Source organism: Bombina bombina, chromosome 1 (genome assembly GCF_027579735.1).
Source record: "Bombina bombina isolate aBomBom1 chromosome 1, aBomBom1.pri, whole genome shotgun sequence".
NCBI classification, from domain to species: Eukaryota; Metazoa; Chordata; class Amphibia; order Anura; family Bombinatoridae; genus Bombina; species Bombina bombina.
In genome coordinates this window covers 603,227,058-603,247,105 of record NC_069499.1, presented here as the reverse complement: position 1 = coordinate 603,247,105, position 20,048 = coordinate 603,227,058, and the positions used below count along the sequence as shown (strand labels likewise).

Genomic DNA, 20,048 nt, shown 5'->3' with positions numbered 1-20,048 from the left:
TATTTATTGTTAAACCGTTCCAATTCCAGAACTGAATCAAATCAAGCAAATATTGGTAAAGCTGAACAAATACACACACATATATATACACACATATATATATACATATATATATATATATATATATATATATATATATATATATATATATATATATATATATATATATATATATATATATATATACACACATACATACATATACACACACACACACACACACACACACAAAGTATCAAGTACTCACACATTGCATTCATTCAACATACATACTGAAACACACTATGCATTAGCATTGAAATCTATACCTAATCACAAAAATCTAATGTGGCCACAACGACTAGGAAATAACAGCGCTGTTACTTTAAGAAAAAATCTTTGCAAAGATAGTGAAAAACTGCAAATAGTCCATTTCCAAAAAGTAATAATATAGTAGTGTCAAATAGTAACTTTATGTTGATGAAGTCAAAATAGGTCTCCAAGCATTTATGTCAGGAAAAAAGCATTAGTATGGTGAACAGGCAAGCAGAAAATAAGCAGAAAACAAGCATATAAATGTCCAGCTCCTTATTGCAATGCTTCTTAAGCCTTATAATAAGTGTTAATATGAAAAACAGGCAAGCAGGTTACTGAGCAGGAGATAAGCATATGTATGTCCAGTTCCTTATTGCAATGCTTCTTAAACTTTATGGTGTATATATTGTGAAGATAGGGACTTCGTTGTGGCCACATAAGATTTTTGTGATTAGGTATAGATTTCAATGCTGATGCATAGTGTGTTTCAGTATGTATGTTGAATGAATGCAATATGTGAGTCCTTGATACTTTGTGTGTATATATATATATATATATATATATATATATATATATATATATATATATATATATATATATATATATATATATTTGTTCAGCTTTACCAATATTTGCTTGATTTGTTTCAGTTCTGGGATTGGAACTGTAACAATATGCGCTTTATATGAATATAAAGAGTGCTGTATTCCCTGTCTTTTTAAAGGCCTAATATTAGATTGAGGCTTTTTTTTCTTTTCTTATAGTGTTGTATAAAATGTGTCTATATGCAAATATAGTCCGATCGCCTCAGCATGAGCTTTGTAGTAATAGTCTCGGATATATCAAGGCTACTCTTCTTTCACCATCAACATGGAATCTAGTAAGAGCACAGAGGTGCCTTCCTGTGTTTACTACAATCTTGTTGAAGTTTCACTCTGGTTGCACAAGAACGTCTATCTAGAGTGCTACGGCGATGTCCATAACTCAATAAGGCCCCTAAAATACCCTGGCGGCTGTGGCAGAACCACAAACTAGAAATGCTGGATTAGGAAGGCAAATCACAGAAACTAAACATGATCCATGTGAACAGGGAAATGCAAATAAAAAAAAATGGTCAAGGTTAGGCTAAACACTAGAGTTGTGGCAAGACCAAGAACTATAACTCTCACAGAGTCTTAACCTCCCACACAAGGCAGGAAGGCTTTGGCCTTTAATGAATCTTAAAAATGGACAGTCTACACCAGAAATTTTGTTTAAAAAGGATAGATAATCCCTTTATTACCCAGTTTTGCTTTGCCAACAGTTATTTTAATACACTTTACCTCTGTAATTATATTGTATGGAAGCCTCTGCCCCCTTATTTCAGTACTTTTGAGAGACTTTGCATTTTAACCAATTAGTGCTGACTCATAGGTAGCTCCAGGGGTGTGTGCACAATGTTATCTATATGGCACATGAACTAACACCCTATAGTTGTGAAAAAAGTCAAAATGCATTCAGATAAGAGGCAGCCTTCAAGGGCTAAGAAATTAGCATATGAGCCTACCTAGGTTTAGCTTTCAACTAAGAGTACCAAGAGAACAAAGCAAATTTGATAAAGTAAATTGAAATGTAGATAGAGGCAGTTTATTTGGGTTTTAGAAGGCCTAGAGATAGAGGCAGTTTATTTGGGTTTTAGAAGGCCTAGACTTACCCTTACATTTTTTCTTTATCTTGAGGTAAAAAGGCTTAGGACACAAAGGAGGAACAACAATCTCCTGATTAATGTTCCTGTCTGAAACAACCTTAGGAAGAAAACCTAGTTTAGTCCGTAAAACTACCTTATCTGAATGGAAAATTAGGTAAGGCGAAGTGTATTGCAACGCCGAGAGCTCAGATATTCTACGAGCTGAAGAAAGTGACAAGAAATAAAAAAAAAAACTTTCCAAGATAACTTAATATCTAAGGAATGCATAGGCTCAAACAGAGCCCCTTGAAGAACTTTGAGAACTAAATTCAAACTCCATGGAGGAGTAACTGGTTTGAACATAGGTCTGATCCTAACCAAGGCCTGACAAAATGATTGTACATCTGCCAGACATTTGTGTAACAAAATAGATAAGGCAGAGATTTGACCTTTTAGGGAACTCCACCCCTGGGATGTGGATCGCTGACAGATGGCAAGAATGGGCCTCCGCCCACCGGATTATCTTTGCTACCTCGGTCATCGCTAAGGAACTCCTCGTTCCTCCCTGATGATTGATGTAAGCAGCCGACGTTATGTTGTCCGACTGGAATCTGATAAACTGAGCCGAAACAAACTGAGGCCAGGCCAGAAGAGCATTGAAGATCGCTCTTAGTTCCAGGATGTTTATAGGATGAACAGACTCCTGAGTCCATGCTCCCTGAGCCTTTAGGGAACCCAGACAGTTCCCCACCCTAGAAGGCTGGCGTCTGTCACAATCACCCAGAACGGTCTGCGAAAGGTTCCCTGGGACAGATGATCCAGAGACAACCACCATAGAAGAGAGAGTCCCTCGTTTCCTGTTCGAGTTATTCAAGGAGACAAGTCCGCATAATCTACATTCCACTGCCAGAGCATGTTTAACTGCAGAGGCCTGAGGTGGAACTGAGCAAACTGTATGATGTCCATTGCCGCCACCATCAGTCCGATTACCTCCATGCACTGAGCCACTGACTGTCGAGAAGTGGACTGAAGGGCTCGACAGGTATCCAGAATCTTTGATTTCCAGACCTCTGTCAGAAAAATCCTCAGAGAGTTGATTAGAGTTCCCAAGAAAGTCACCCTTGTCTTCGGGATTAAGGAACTTTTCCAGATTTACCTTCCACCCGTGAGTTCTCATGAAGGATAGCACAATGTCGGTATGGGACCTTACTTGTTGACAAGATTGCGCCTGGATTAGAATATCGTCCAGATAAGGCGCCACCGCAATGCCCCGTGGTCGTAGAACAGCCAGTAGAGACCCTAGAACCTTTGAGAAAATTCTGGGTGCTGTGGCCAGACCGAAAGAAAGAGCCACGAACTGAAAGTGTTTGTCCAGAAAGGCAAACCTTAGGAACTTGTGATGATCTCTGTGGATAGGAACATGTAGATATGCATCCTTTAAATCCACTGTCATAAATTGACCCTCCTGGATCAATGGTACGAATAGTTTCCATCTTGAATGATGGAACTGAGAAACTTGTTTAGACTCTTGAGGTCTAGGATAGGTCTGAAAGTTCCCTCCTTTTTGGGAACTACAGATTTGAATAAAAACCCTGCCCATGTTCCTGTACATGAACGGGAATAATTACTCCCAGGGATGAGAGGTCTCTTACACAATGTAAAAAAAGCCTCCATCTGGTTTGCAGATAATCTTTAAAGAAGAAATCTTCCACGGGGAGGAAAATTTTTGAACTCAAGTTTGTATCCCTGAGACACTATTTCTATAGCCCAGGGATCCTGAACATCCCGCACACAAGCCTAAACGAAGCAAGTCTGCCCCCTACCAGATCCGGATCGGGGACAAGCCCTTCATGCTGTCTTGGATTCAGCAGCAGGCTTCTTGGATTGTTTACCCTTGTTACAAGACTGGTTGGGTCTCCAAGTAGACTTAGACTGCGAATAGTTTCCTTCCAGTTTAGAGGAGGAAGAGAAGGAATTTCCCTTGAAATTTCTAAAGGAAAGAAAATTACTTTGTTGTCCTTTTTGTTTACTTCTCTTATCTTGAGGAAGGAGATGACCCTTACCTCCCGTGATATCCGAGATCATTTCCTTCAGGCCAGGTCCAAACAAGGTATTTCCCTTGTAAGGAATTGCTAGAAGCTTAGACTTGGATGATACGTCCGCAGACCAAGGTTTTAACCATAAGGCTCTGCGGGCTAGGATAGAGAACCCTGAACTCTTAGCTGCCAATTTAGTAATTTGCAGAGAAGCATCCGTAATAAAAGCATTGGCTAACTTCAGAGCTTTAATCCTATCTTGGATCTCCTCTAAAGAAGTCTCAGTCTTAAGAGACTCGGACAGAGCATCAAACCAACTAGTGACAGCAGCAATGCACGCAGCCGGCTGCAATAGCAGACCTTGGTGAACATAAATCTTAAGTAGACCCTCCAACTTCTTGTCCATGGGGGTCTTTAAAAGCACAACTATCCTCAATAGGAATAGTAGTTTGCTTGGCCAAGGTGGAAATAGCCCCTTCTACCTTAGGAACCGTTTGCCAAGCTTCCTTGACAGCATCAGCTATAGGAAACATCTTTTTGAAAATAGGAGAGAAGGGAATACCTGTTCTCTCACATTCCTTAGAAACAATCTCCGAAGCTCGCTAAGGCACCGGAAAAACATCAGAGTAAGAAGGAACTTCGAAATATCTGTCCAATTTACTCTATTTTGCAGGAACGACCACTACTGTGGAAACAGTCTAAAGTAACCAAAACTTCCCTGAGTAACAGGCGGAGGTGTTCTAGTTTAAATCTGAAAAAGACAACCTCTGAATCAGTCAAAAGGTAAGGAACTCAGTCTGAAATTTCGCCTTCCGATAGAACCTCTATACCCGCCATCTCAGTTCCCTGGGAGGGTACATCCGAGATTGCCACCATAGCCTCAGAAACCTCACTGACCACATGGTTGTCTTTCCTCTTAAGCTTGCCTTGTAGCATAGGAAAAGCAGACCATGCATCAGAAATTGTGGAAGACATAAATGCAGCTATGTCTTTTAAGGTAACTCCAGCAGGTGCTCGAGTAGAAGTACAGGGCACTGCTTGTGTGGGTGTTAAAAGATTCGGACGCTTGGGGAGAAAGCTGCGGCATACTCTGAATCTCAGACTCCTGAGAAGCATTGCTTTTGAAAACTTTTGTTTATAAAAATTCTCTATAGCTTAAAGCCCTCTCAATACATGAGGGACAAAAAGGAACTGGTGGTTCCACATTGGCATCCAAACACATGGCGCAAGTAACATTTTGAACAGCTTATAAATACATATTAGAGAACAGAAACTAATGTAATAATCAAAAACAAAAAAAATGCATTACAAAAAATTGTTACTGGCCCTTTAAATTTTAAAACCACTTTTTTACTGCAGGGAAAAATGTGTTGCAAAATGAAGTCAAATTTTAAACAGAACACTTATAAAGCCTGAATGTCTAACAGGATACTGTGCCTTTAAATGCAAATTATTTTCCTGCTTTAAATTAAAAAAAAAAAACCACACGTGTCTTTTAGATAAAAACGTTTTTTCACAACAGTCAGACAGCTCTACGCCGGCGCCTACCTGCTGACCGGTCTCACTGCCATGTCCCAGCAGTGCAGAAGATAAGGTCTCTAGAGCGCTAACAACTGCTTGCTTGTTCAGCCTGAAAAACCATGGGGTTCTAGAGCGATGTTTAATCGTCAACTGACCTTGGTAGTCTGAGAGCAGAGTTCCCCCACAGCTAAACCGGAACGTCTCTGGATGCCAGACTAGTTGAAACTGTGCAGCTTAATCCTCTAAGGAAGTCTGTGCGCGAAAAAGCTAGCCCCGCCCAGCGTGGGCATTAACATATACAAAGCCCAACCGGCTTTACTTTTAATAAAAATGAACAGATAGTGACAAAGCTTTACTCCCAGCCCCAGTGCCTTTACATAAGCTGCCATAAAAAACACCCTCCATACACAGAGAGCCTGATGTCCCATGTCAAAGTCTCCATTTGCCTTATATGTAATAAAGGTAAAATTAAAGCGCCCACTTTCCTCTGAGTCTTTACTCCCCAGAATAAAAAGTCTGCACTTACCTTAATGCTGCCCGACAGCAGGAGAGCCCAACAGGTTTAAGAAGTCCTCTCCCTCCTATAGACCTGTGGAAAATGATAAGGCCTGAGTTAGAATTGCTTAGGCCATCTGGATAAGGGCAGCATAAATGTATGGGAGGCGCAGAGAGAATTATGTCCCACCAGTTCCCATTGCTCTAAAGCCACCAAGAGCTCTACTGAAAAAACTGATCTGGACTACGGCTACACCCTAGAACAAAGCAGCACAATCTTGCACTACTTTAAAAATAATAAGCTCTTGATTGAAGAATCTAATCTAACACCTCACTTTACCTCTTCCTATCACTAACGTAGGCAAAGAGAATGACTGGGGTGGGAGGGAAGGAAGGATCTATTTAACAGCTCTGCTGTGGTGCTCTTTGCCTCCTCCTGCTGACCAGGAGGTGAATATCCCATAAGTAATGAAGATGATCTGTGGACTCATTGTGTCTTTAAAAAGATAGAATTGTTTTCACGATGAAATTCTTGAATTCAGATTGGTGGATAACATACTCTTAAACATGCTGCTTAGTCTGCTTACTAGTTCAATAGCTGAAGTTGCTTCTTCCAAAAATGACAGTTTAACCCCCGCAAAGGGGACTTTCAGCAAAGATTACAAAGAGCTTGTCATTTCTACATTAGCCTGTCTTTTAAAATTCAAAATAAAACTTGTCATTATTAGTAGGGAAAGCAGAGTCCAATATCCATTAACACCCCATAAAAAAAAGTTAATACAATGCACTATGGTGCACCACATCACTCTTTTAACAAACTTGGCTCCATACAGCTTCATGTGTAAACTGCTCTCCACTGATGTAGACATGCACTGCAAGAACCTGCATGACCGTCAAGATCGCAAAAGCTATGAATCACTGGCTTATTATACAGATACAGTTGTCCGATTGTACACACACAATACCTAACTACAGTAATAAAAAAAAAAATGAATGTAGATCAAAAGCTGAAAGTGTGCTTCCAGTCACTATTTTAAAAGAACTGCCACCATGAGAAGCATTTTACATACAATAGGCAGGACACCATTTTATAGCCTTTGAGAAGCAACTTTATTTTAAAAAAAAAAAAATTTTTTTTTTTACACAATACAAACACAATCATCTTCTCCACAGACTCTCTCCTCACCACTTCAGTTATTTTCGACTCAACTCGCACTCAACGCCTCAATCAGGAGGACAGTTTTCCTAATAGTTCATAAAATGCAAACAAAATAAAACAGTGGACGGATGCTCTGTACCCCTCTCCCTCACGGCTCAGCTTCAGTATGGACCTGTGGCAATCCAGTAAATAAATACACCCACCCTGGGGCAAGAGCTGGATGCGTAGCAGATCTGCACATGGGTGTGATGAAAGGAACAGCACTCCCCCTTCAAGCTTGGCTTAAGTAGGTTTTCATGAGGGAGCAGGTGTAGGCAGCAGGCGTCTTCTCATTGGATACTATAAGGGGACATGGCTGAAAAGGTAAGATACAGATTCTCCGTTGTGTGTTCGGCGAATGGATTCTGCCAAAATCATGGAGATATCGATGACCTACAAGAGAAACCCAGGAAATGAGACCAAGTATTTGTATGAGAAACAAAACAAAGGGAGAATGAAGAGTAAAAAATGTGGAACTGAAAGAAGATTCAAGCTTGACTTAGAGAATTAACTAGAAAGTTTGTCTGCAGATACTCACAGGCAAAAAAAAAAAAACCAAAACATTTCTAGCACTGGAGTAACTTGTGAGATGGACAAAATGGTAATGGAGAGCTTCATTTGTATTCATATCTGTATGAAGCTCACATTGCTTCAGGGCTCTACAAATGATAAGCACCATGTTGCTATGGAGACTACAAAATTAAACTTTTCCTGTCCAAGGAAAAGGTATTTCCTGCCCGTTTCTTAAAATTTTTAACCAGTTGTGCTATGGAATTTGATTTGACGATTTGCACGTTAAAGGGACATTAAAAACCTGCTGCTAATTAACTTCTGCTGTCAATCCAAATTAGACTCTGATGTCTATGCAGCCTGCGCACATTACCACCAAGTATTCTCAAGAGGAGTGCTGTCAAAAAGACTTCTGATCCAGCGCTCGATGCTTCTATGTATGTTGCCATATAGTAACGTACGTTACAAACGGGAACAGCAGTCACGTGACACATGGCATATCCTATCAAGCAGGTTTATAGGAGGCATATCTGCAACGCTCATTCAATTTAATACATTTGGTTTGTACAAGTATTGTGTTAAAAGCACTCCACACATCTGCACTATTGAGTGCAAGGCTCCAGGAACTTTTGTAATTGCAAGTGCCGGGGAGGGAGGGCGCAAGAGTCTTCGGGGGAAGAAAGCAGCACATTTAGATTTATGCTCTAAAATATTTTTAATTTATCTACCTTTCATAAATTTAGTGTGTATAACTGCATCCATAGTCATCTGTTTCTGACTTTAAATAAGTTTATTCACTTATTTTAAAGGCAGAAAATTATGAGTTTCAATCCTGAGAATTGGAACTAGACATGGCAGACGTCACAAGCCCAACTCTGCGGCATATCTATCCCTAACTGGCCTAAAAGCAAGGTGGATCCGATAAAGAAAAAAAGTTATAATAAAATAAACACGACAAAAAAGGCTGTCAGGCACAAAAAGGGACAGTCATTCCCCACAAAGCTAGTAAGAAAAATAAAATCCAGCCTTTATTGGTTTGCATGGGCCAACTCACTAAAGACCATTAAAGAGATGCTAAACCCAATACGATTTTAAGCAACTTTCTAAATTACTCCTATTAATTATTCTTCGTTGTCTTGCTATCTTTATTCAAGAAGCAAGAATTTAAAAAGTTTAGGAGCTGGCCAATTTTAGGTTCAGAACCCAGGATAGAGCACTGGCTTATTGGTAGTGAATGCTCTATCTGAATCATAAAAGGGAAAAAAAAATGTGGGTTTAGTATCCCTTTAAGGCTTGAGTAAAGGCTGTATTTAAGTCTGAAAAACTGTCTTTTCAAATATATTCAGACTAGATTCTATTCTTACTAGATCAGACAATTAACTGAAATTTGAGGGGCAGTTTGTTTGGGACAACCCCCTCCCCAGCAGATGTGCGATAACTATTACAATTAAAGGGACACCTAAATATTGAAGCACATGAAATGATGCAGCATAGCTGTAAAAAGCCGACTAGAAAATATCACCCGAACATCTCTATGTAAAAAAGAACGATATATTCACACCCCATTGTAAAGGACTAAGCAGCAAATCAATATGCCTGTCCAGGACTTGCAAGGGAAATCTCATGAGATCACACAAACAGTTCATGACCTCAGCACTGCTGGTGGGCTGCTGTTCATTTCTCTCTTTTTTCTACTGAGGAAATTGTGAGGTAAAATATCTATATAGCCATCTACTCAGGTGATTTTTTCCTGTCAGCTTTTTACAGTTATTCTGCATCACTTTCAAGTGATTTAGCATATGAGTATTATGTCCCTTTAATTTTCTGACTGTTCATCCAACATATCAAGTTGTCTTTCAATTTAATTATGGAATAGCATGAAACATGCAGATCATCACAAAAGAATTATATGTACAGTACTTAAATAAATGTTTCCTATAAACTTTTCTTTCATTATCTAGAAAGAACATGCAATTTTAAACAACTTTCCAGTTTACTTGTTATCCTTTATTGAAAAACAGGAAGGCAAGTTCAGGAGTGTGCACGTGTCTGCAGTACTACATGGCAGCAGTTTTGAAACATCGCTATACATTAGCAAGAGCAATAGATGGCAGCACTTTGCTGTAATATAGTGCTTCAGACATGTGCACACTACCTAGTTATCTCTTCAACAAAGAACATGAGAATTAAATACATTTGATAACAGAAGCAAATTGGAAAATTTTTAAATTGTATCCTCTATCTGAATAGTAGAACATTTTTGGGTTTAATGTCCCTTTAAACCAACAACCTGTCAACATTATCCCTGCATTCCAATACAAAGCAACAGGCATTTGCTTATACCCCGTAAAAGGGCTACTACAATGGTACATGGTGTAAAAAATAAAATATGTACCAGGAGAGGCTCAATGATAGCAACTTTCAAGTATATTAAAGGGCTTAGCAAAGCAGAGGCTGAGTATTTTACATAAGAAAAATTCAAGAACAAGGAGCCAAGATCTCAAGCTGAAAGGTAGTATATATATATTCAGGAGTAATTTGCTGAAGCACTTCTTTACACAAAGGGTGATTGATTTATGCAATAAACTTCCGCAAGAGGTGGTAATGACAAACTAGATAAGTTTATACTTTTAGGAAACACAGGGGAGACTTGCTGGGCCTATCGCTCTTATCTACCCTCAAAATCTAGGTTTCTCATCCCCAGAGGAAATCTCCAGTTGGGGAAAAACAAAGGAGCCCAAGGAAGCGTTTGTCCATACCATGCTGCGTCACTCCTATACGTTGAGCAACTTATTAGAGCCACAGTGGCTGGCAACAGAAGTTTGTAAAATGTGAGAGTCAAACACTCTTGGTCCTAAATTTGACCCTTTTTACTGCTTCTAGTACCACATATTTAGCAATAGCCAGAAACATACCTGAATCTTAGAACAGTGTCGAATCTTTTCTTCCTGGGGGATAGTGTTTGTTACAACAACTGCTTCAAAACAGGCATTATTTATTCTAGAAATGGCTGGTCCAGAGAATATACCATGCGTGAGGATAGCGTAGACCTTTGTGGCACCGGCAGAGAGGAGTCTAGGTAAAATTCAGACAGTTAAACACATACTCAAATAATGTCATGCCTATAGGTTTTATCTGTATTGCCCTGTCAAGTACACATCCCTTATAGCGCTCCTGTTTGCCCTCATCATACCCTTATGAAAGAAGACTACTTAACCGAACTATCACTGCCATCCTGTTGGGTGGGCTACTTTCATAGATTTGCTTGCACATCACCCCACAGATAAAACATTATCTCCCTTCAGTCATTCTACAGGCTAGGGAAAGGCTACAGGCTCTATTACTGCCTACACGGTATGGCTGTTCCACTCTACAGGTAAGACAGCATCACAGCTTCTTGTGACTCACTTATCTGCAGCATGACAGATGGTTCCACAGGTATCGGCCATATCATCCACAAGAATGGCCACTTTGTCCTTAACATCTCCAACTAGCACCATTCGGTCTACTTCATTTGCTTTTTTTCTCTCCTTGTGGATCAAAGCAAAATCAACATTAAGGCGGTCAGCGATTGAGGTCACTCTGCAATAAAGGAGGGGAAAAAAGTGAATTAAAGGGGACAAGACATAGGGGTAAATTTATTATTGTGCGGACGGACATGACAATGTAGCGTATCATGTCCGCCGCACATCGATAAATTCCGACAGCATACGCTGTCGGCATTTATCATTGCAACAGCAGTTCTTGTGAACTGCTGGTGCAATACCGCCCCCTGCAGATTCAGGGTGTCAACCCAATCGTATTCAATCGGCTGATGGCGGATGAGTTAAGGAGCAGCGGTCATAGAACTGCTGCTTCTTAACTTCCGCTTCAGGTGGAACTGAAGCGGAGTGGGTCAGAAGCAGCATGCGCTGCTTCATAAATCAACCCCATAAAGTGATGTTCTTTATATCTAGATCTCATTCTCACCTCTTAGCCCCTCCTGCATCAGGTGATACAATTGTACAAGTCTTCCACTCTGCAATATTTTCTTTAATCCACTTCAGGACAGCTGGTTCTGCATACAAGTTGTCCACAGGTATATCAAAGAATCCCTAATAGCAGACAAGCATACATTAGTTGTTGCAATCAAAACAATTCTCTCACTTGAATGACCTAAACTGGATGTTCATTACAACAAATGCTATGGAATTTGTCACTATTTACAAATAAATAACAAAATGTTCATAAGGAAGGCTCCTCAATAACATCTCACACCTTGTAAAACAACTGTTATGGGCTGGAAACCTGAATATGGACAACTCCCCTAGTTCTATACACTAAAATTATTTGTTGTTTTGTTTTTTTTTTACCAATTATGAGCACTCCGTTTAAACTAAAGGCATTACATTTAGCAGCACTCACTTGGATTTGGGATGCATGCAGGTCCATAGTGATAATGTGATCAGCTCCAGACACAGATAACATATTAGCAACCAACTTAGCGGAGATAGGTGCTCGAGACTGTGGGAGAAAATGACAGATATAGTGGTATAAGGATCAGTAAAATACTAATAATTCTAAGAGACCATTAAAAATACAATTGCATAAGTAAAAATAAAAAAAAAAATAATGCAATAACTTGCTCTGAATTTCAAAAAAAAAAAAATCCGGTACCCTGTATCATGTGACAGCCATCAGTCAGAGACTAGTATACATATACCCATTAAGAGCTGTTGCTTCAGGAAGTGTGCATATCAAAAGACTGGAAAATTATATAATTGAAGTAAACTGGAAAAATTGTAAACCTGCTAGCTCTATCTGAATCATGAAATTTTAATTTTGACTTGCGTCTCAGCCTCAAACAAAATTGTTGTTTAATAAGAGAGATTACACCTTTACTACACACTGCCTAGCTTTGCACAACTTACATTGTTAAATAAATATATTTTATAACATTTAAACCTCTAAATTACTGCCTGATTGTAAGCAACTACAGACAGCCTCTTATCACATGCTTTTTTATTATTTTTTCATAACAAGAGACTGCTAACCTATGTGGGCCATATAGATGACATTGTGCTCTCCCCCGTGGAGTTGTGACTAACACTGCACTAATTGGCTAAAATGCAAGTCAATAGATAGTCATGTGATAAGGGGGCTGTCAAGAGGTTTACATACAGGGTAATCAGAGGTTAAAAGTATATTAATATAACCATGTTGGCTGTGCAAAACTGGGGGAAATGAGCAATAAGGGGATTATCTATCTTTTTAAACAAACATTTGGAGTAGACTGCCCCTTTAACTTAAAAATAGATTTCCACCACATGAATTAAAAAAAAAAAAAAAAAAAAGAGGAAAAACAAAACACCACAATGACGCCCCAGCTGTATCCCATAAACAGCTCTGCTATGCCCTTGGTTTATGGTTGTGTGAGCAACTTGTGCATCTGTAAGATCAACACACAGCTGAATCATTTCTTGTTGTTACCAAGGCACGAACTGTCGAGTTAGACGCTCTGCACATATATAGTGATATTTGGGTACAGCTGTAAGTCTTCTAGGCCTGCCTGTGGTGGGAGACGCGGCAGCAAGAAGTAGCTTCTGTTGTATGATAGAGGAATGCATCGTTTCAGGGGAGGAGGCACAGAGAGGAAACTAACAAGTCAGCAACCCTACTCATTTCAAAGCTTTTGCCTAGTTTCTAAATCAAGATAGAAGGATAGTGTGATTATTAGTCTTGAAAAGCTGTCGGGATATTCATTATGAGATGCTATCCAAGCAACCATCACTGTCCATAACATCGGCACATTGCGCAAAAAACCCCCAAAGGAATGTGTACGATCGAAAAGTAACTGCGATCACACGTTTAATGACTATACTGATGACAGAATAGGGGAGGGGGCAGGAGGACATTTTAAACCCACAGAGGCGCAAAAAGTACTATTACTTGTAAACGAAATAGGTTACAAAATTGAGCTATAGTTAGCAATAAGCGTTTGCTACTTTATAGGAATGACTTAGGATAAATTTTGGGTTGATTGTCCCTTTAACCCCTTGAGTGCCAATGACGGCTCCGAACCGTCATTAGCACTCAACTACTTTTTTCCAATCTGGGGGCCCCCACCAGCTCCTACCCCGGCGATCGGGCCTGCATAGTGACAGGCATCGCCGGGGCCTCCCGTTACGCGCGGTAACGTCACGCGCAATAACTTCACTGCGCAACTTTATTTAAAATTGTCCATACAAAGTATAGGGAAAGGGGGCATCGCCTAGTCTTGGGGATCTGGGGGGAAAATAGTAAAAAACAGAATATAGAATTCAGCTTAGCACTCAAAGGGTTAAGATTAAGGGCCGAGTCCCGAACCGTCGTGTTTTTTTCTCTTGTCCTAAATAAAATGTTTTAAGATAACCATTGCTGGTGCTACCTTTTTGATAGGCTTGATTTTAAGGATAATGCCTTGCAACTTAAACAGATATCCGGAAATTCTGTCATAATTGTGGGGCCTAAAGGACTAGACTTTAAACACTGACTAAAGTTAGGCTCAACAAATCTAACACCATGATGATCTCTTACAAATTAAGTTTGATAGTAATGGTGTTGACTCATTTGCCACCATAGTGCCCCACTTGGAAAACATTCATCACCTTATCTTTCTTGTCCTGGCGTGCATATGGAAAACATGGTATTACAGCGGTGACACGACATGCTGATGCTATCTTGCAGGCGTTTATCATGATGAGAAGTTCCATTAAATTGTCATTGATTTCCCCACAACCGCTTTGAACGATATAAACATCCTCTCCACGCACGCTCTCCCCGATCTCCACACTGTAGATAAAGAGAACATGTTACACACCACTGGAAGTAGCTACATAGACAGTCTTCACCCACTCCAGATCACAGGGTGACAAAAAAAAAAAAATTAAAATGCAAAGGGGAAAATCCAACAAACATTTGCTTGAAAAATGTTAACCTGTGATTTCAAAGGCCGGGATCGGATCATGGGGGACTGCGTACAATGCTAGGCACGCACGCACCCCCAGTCCAATTTCAAAATGAATAAAAAGGGGCAGACTGCAGGACACAAAAAACAGATAGGCCATTCTATGCAGTCCTAAGGGCATTAAAGCCCAGTGCTGTTAGGATGGCATGGAACGCCTATAAATACATGAAACATTTTTCTCATGATTAAGATAGAGAATACAATAAAAAAAAAAAAAAAAAAAGAAGTATATCGTTTGTGGGTTTCTCACTGAAAATGGCCTCTCTAGAGCACTGGTTTTCAAACCTGTCCTCAGGCCTCCCTAACAGGCCACATTTTGAGGATATATGAATTGGCAAAATAATTAGATGTTTAGTAAACATGGTTATTTTACCTGCTCTCACCCAAGGTAATCCTGAAAGCAGCCTGTTGGGAAGGGTTGAACACCAGTTACCTAGAGTAAGAGGGCAATTAATCAAGCTGAGGCGGAAAGGGGCACACATACGTGTCCATGTCCGCCGCAGCTCGCCTCTGGCGGAATTCAGCATTGCACACAAGCGCTATTTTGCACTTGCATGCAATCCCGCCTACTGCTCAGCCAATCACGCGCGGGCAGGAGCTGTCAATCTCCCTGGTCGGACTAGACCGCAGAGATTAAATTTCGCCAATTTAGGGGTGACGAAAGATTAGGGAAGCAGCGGTCTGATGACCAATGCTGGTTAAATACGGTGTGCAGGTTCTTTTGTGAGAACCTGCAGCCATAGTGGGGTCGAAAGGCTTTGCAAAGCCTTTGATAAATCGCCCCCTAAGTGTTTAGCGTCTATAAACTCCAAAACAGCTTAGCACAGAAGTGGAAATGGATCAGCAATGAAAAGGGACACTGAACCCAATTATTTTCTTTTGTGATTCTGATAGAGGATGCAATTTTAAGCAACTTTCTAATTTACTTCTATTATCAATGTTTCTTCGTTCTCTTGCTATCTTTATATGAAAAAGGCATGTAAGCTTTTTTTCCTTGGTTCAGAACTCTGGACAGCAGTTTTTGGTTGGTGTATGAATTTATCCACCAATCAGCAAGGACAACCTAGGTTGTTCACCAAAAATGGGCCAGCATCTAAACTTACATTCTTGCATTTCAAATAAAGATACCAAGGGAATAAAGAAAATTTGATAATAGGAGTAAATTAGAAAGTTGCTTAAAATGTCATGCTCTATCTGAATCACAAAAGAAAAAATGTGGGTTCAGTGTCCCTTTAAGGGTTTAAATTATATTTAAAAAACAAACAAAAAAAACAAAACAGTTTTGACGGGTATGGCCCATGCATACATTAAAGAAATTAGTTTAGTTTAAAATGTGACCAATATTTATACGGTTAGATATGTTATTACTCTTTTCCTGCATATATAGCAAATAACTGTTCATGTTCTTAGCAAGGGAAAAAAATAAATCTATTTTTTACATGGTAGCTTTTGTCAGTTACAGAAAATGACAGCATGCAAAAATACAAGGCCTAGGTCTGCTGGAAAAATACCTACATCTAAACAAATGCACCAAAATTGTTTTTTTAAAAAGTGATTATAAATTTCTTAATTGATCTGGTAACGAAAGTAGGAAATGCGGGCGGAGGAACAGCGGTATATTTACCAGCATTCAACAGTAAATATTTTAAAAATTAAGCGTCTCAATTTTAATGAACGTGCCCATGTTTTTAAAGATTATTTTTAGATACTGGGCAGTAATACATTAAAATTTACAATAATTTTAAAAGGGCCAGTAAACCTACAAAATAATGTTATATAATTCTGCACATAGTGCATAATTGTATAACATTAGCTTAGCACCAACTTTATAAATCAAAGAATTGCAGAGATATTTTATTCCAAAATGCAATTTTCCTGTACTCCACTCCTGGTTCTACTGAGTGAATCTTTTTTTCCCCATAAGCGCTTTTTGGGCACGCTGTCTTGTCACATTAAACTGACTTTAGCTCACTCCCGCTCTGGGAGTGAGTTACATTAAGTTTAAAGGGCCAGTAAACCCACAAAATGATGTCATAATCAAACTTAGTGCCAGATTTCTACCTAAAAAGGATTACAGATAAATTTGCCTACGAAAATGACTTACAGAACGCCACTCCTGGCTCTACTGAGCGAGTCTGTTTGTTTTCCTGGCCCTTTAATATAGCTTGTACAAACAGCTAAAAAGCAGCTTTAAAAATGGGAGTGAATTGCTTAGCAGCATAAGAAATAAGCACTGAAGCATCCAAGTAGGTTTCAGTACACAGCCAAATCCAACATTTTTAAGGGCCTGGTTCTCCATTTTTAAATCTAGCTACTTTTAAGAAACATGCATTTACCCTGGCACTGAATCATAGTTCCTTTTAAGAATACTTTAGAAAAGTCATCCTAAAGGGACAATATAATGTAAAATGGTCTTGTTTCCAATTACTTTATGCCAGTTGTGGAGCATAAAAATGTATGAGAAATAGATCATTTGGCTTTATTTATGTATTTGAAATCAAAACCCAACAAAATTGGTTGAGCTTGCAGGGAAATCGGATTTCCTAAGTTTATCACTTTCTGTACACACTGAAGCTTCTTTATATTATCTCTGTAAACAAAAGACCAATGCTTTGAACAATTGAAATTGTATTGCTTATCTCTTGCACAGGTTTTAACCTATACTTAAAGGGACACTAAACACATTTTCTCCCATGATTCAGATAGAGCATGAAATTTTTATCAACTTTCTAATTTACTCCTATTATCAGTGTTTCTTCGTTCTCTTGCTATCTTTATTTTAAAAGCAGGAATGTAAATCTTAGCAGCCAGACCATTTTAGGTTCAGCACCATGGATAGCGCTTGCTTACTGGAGGCTTACATTTACCCACCAATAAGCAAGCATAACCCAGGTTCTCAACCAAAAATGGACCGGCTTTTAAAAATTCCTGCTTTTAAAATAGATACCAAGAGAATGAAGAAAATATGATGGGAGTAAATTAGAAAGTTGCTTAAAATTGCATGCTCCATCTGAATCATGAAAAAAAAATGTGGGTTTAGTGTCCCTTTAAGTATAGAAACTTTCAGAAGGTTTGCACACCAAACGAAAATCAGCTATTTTGAATGCCAAAATAAATAAAAAGGAGCAATTTGTAAAAATTAACACTCCAGTAGATAAAATGGATGATTGTAAACAAGTTAGGCAAAATAAGGGTACACTGTCCCTTTAAAGTCTGAAGTGAACAAGAACTCTACAATAAAATATAGAATTGAAGTACTAGGCTCTTGATTGCTAAAGTAAAATATAATGCATGGTAAAGAATATCACAATGTCTTTAAAGGGACATTAAACACTAGATAGAGTGATGCAAAGACCTGGTTAGTCTTTGAACATGTAGATGTATTTTTTTTTTTTTTTAAATGTCATTAGCTTCTTAAAGGGATATTCCAGTCAAAATTGAAAATGCACATAGATGAATTACATCTTTAAATAGAAACATATTTGCAATTTACATGCATTGGCAAAAAAAAAAAAAAAAAGCTTCCAATAAAAGTTAACACTGTTTTAGTGTTAAATGTTCTCTGCATGTGAAGCATATCCAGATATCAGTGCACCAACATTTTATATACTGCAGCTGCTTAGAGCACCAGTGGGGCTTGTATCATGTTAGCAATTAATCATTACCAGCTGATACAAACACATTAGGCTCTCTGAGCATGTGTTGTGTTTAAGATGCTGGTGCATAAATACACATTTGAAACTGCTATAGCTTTTGCTAGAAGCAATGTTGCTAATAAATGTATATTACAAAAATGCTTCTATGCAAAGCTGCAATGCATCCACATGGATTCCGATTTTGGCTGTGATGTCCATTATTGAAAAAATAAGTAACGTTTCTATAAACCAATGGGAGCTGCCATGTTGTAATTTAGGTTACCTTCTCTGCTGTGGCCAATTAGGGATAGTTATAAATAGGTCACTAGAGTGTGCAGCCAATGGCTGTGTGAAATATAAGTTTTCTGCACTTCTATTTGTAACAGGAACTGAAAAGCTCACACTAAGAATTTATTATATATATATATATATATATATATATATATATATATACGCGTGTGTGTGTTCATTTTATATTGCCATCTCAACGTTTTTAATGTCCCTTTAAATGGTACACCTCCCCATGTGATTTGGTACATCACTTTCCCCACGTGGTGCCTGTTCTATGGTACATAGAAGAGGCCTTGAAGTGCGCGTAAGGACATGTCGTTTTATATCCTTACACATAGCTCTTAGAAACACATTACACACTACATTTCCCGTCAGCCCTATCGCCCGGTAGATCATTGAAATACATCGTTAACTGTTGTAAGTTAACACCTGCGCCTCACCCCAAAACAATTATTAGTGCTGCGAAAGTCGTAGCAGATCGTTATTAGATATCTTATACTCACCAAGTCTCTTGGTTACTAAACTTCTTTGTTACCACCCGGCCTAACTCTAGCCCCAGACGGTCCGCAATCTTCTGGGACAAATCCTGGTGCGAACTCCCGCTAAAGATCTTTATGTTCGGCATAGTGAATGTTTCTGTATGTAGGTGCCGAACTCTGTGGAGCTGCGTCAGTAACCGGGTAGAGTGCAGAAGCAAGTGCGTTGGGCGCGGGATCGTAAGACTCCACCTTTCACGTTGGTTCAGCCAATGAGGTGGAGACTGCTGCTCTCTCAGTCAGCAACTATATTTAGATTTACTGAGCGTCGCAGCCGCCATAGCTGTGGGTGAATGCTCAATTCTCCATGTTTATTTCAGACAGCTATAAGGCCTCTGAACATACATATGTTGTAGTTCTGTACTAATTGTGCGCTTGGGTCGTTGACCTTGTTTGTATTGGTTCTCAGTTTTACACATCTTTATCTGTTAATTATTATTCTGCTAAGAACAGGGTAATATTTTCTATAAGAAAAAATAGATCTCCTTTATTATCATGTTTTTAAATAGTAAAAAACCGAAATGCCTTATTTAGGTTTTAATAAAATATGTTCGCAAATAAAGGGCAAATTATTCATGACAAAATAGCCATTGGGAGAGTCGACTCTAGACTAATGTATGCTAATGTTAAAAAAAAATAATAAACGTAGAGGTATGAGAATAATCTACATAGGAAAGAGCAATTGTTTATTTTAGATATGTTTTAAAGGGGAATAACAGTACACAACTGCGAATAGAAATACTTTTTTGTGTAATAAGCCTGCCCTGATTTAGCAAAAAGTCTAGCTAAACCTATCAGTTTGATGACTGCATTTGCTTATTAGACATATTTATTCTGTGGTAAGAAACACAGAATAAATAAAGCCTGCGCAGATAATTAAC

General features: G+C 38.8%; 1 protein-coding gene across 1 annotated transcript; it reads right to left on the bottom strand.

Moving 5' to 3' along the window:
* Window positions 1-7,098: 7,098 nt before the first annotated feature.
* Window positions 7,099-19,340, bottom strand: PRPS1 (phosphoribosyl pyrophosphate synthetase 1). Its single transcript, XM_053698942.1, has 7 exons — window positions 19,135-19,340; window positions 14,347-14,530; window positions 12,125-12,223; window positions 11,690-11,814; window positions 11,129-11,302; window positions 10,636-10,795; window positions 7,099-7,603 (listed from the first exon to the last, which is right to left on the bottom strand). Exons 1-7 carry the CDS (start codon window positions 19,254-19,256, stop codon window positions 7,511-7,513), a joined length of 957 nt encoding a protein of 318 aa, XP_053554917.1. The 5' UTR covers window positions 19,257-19,340; the 3' UTR covers window positions 7,099-7,510.
* Between the last annotated feature and the right edge of the window lie 708 nt (window positions 19,341-20,048).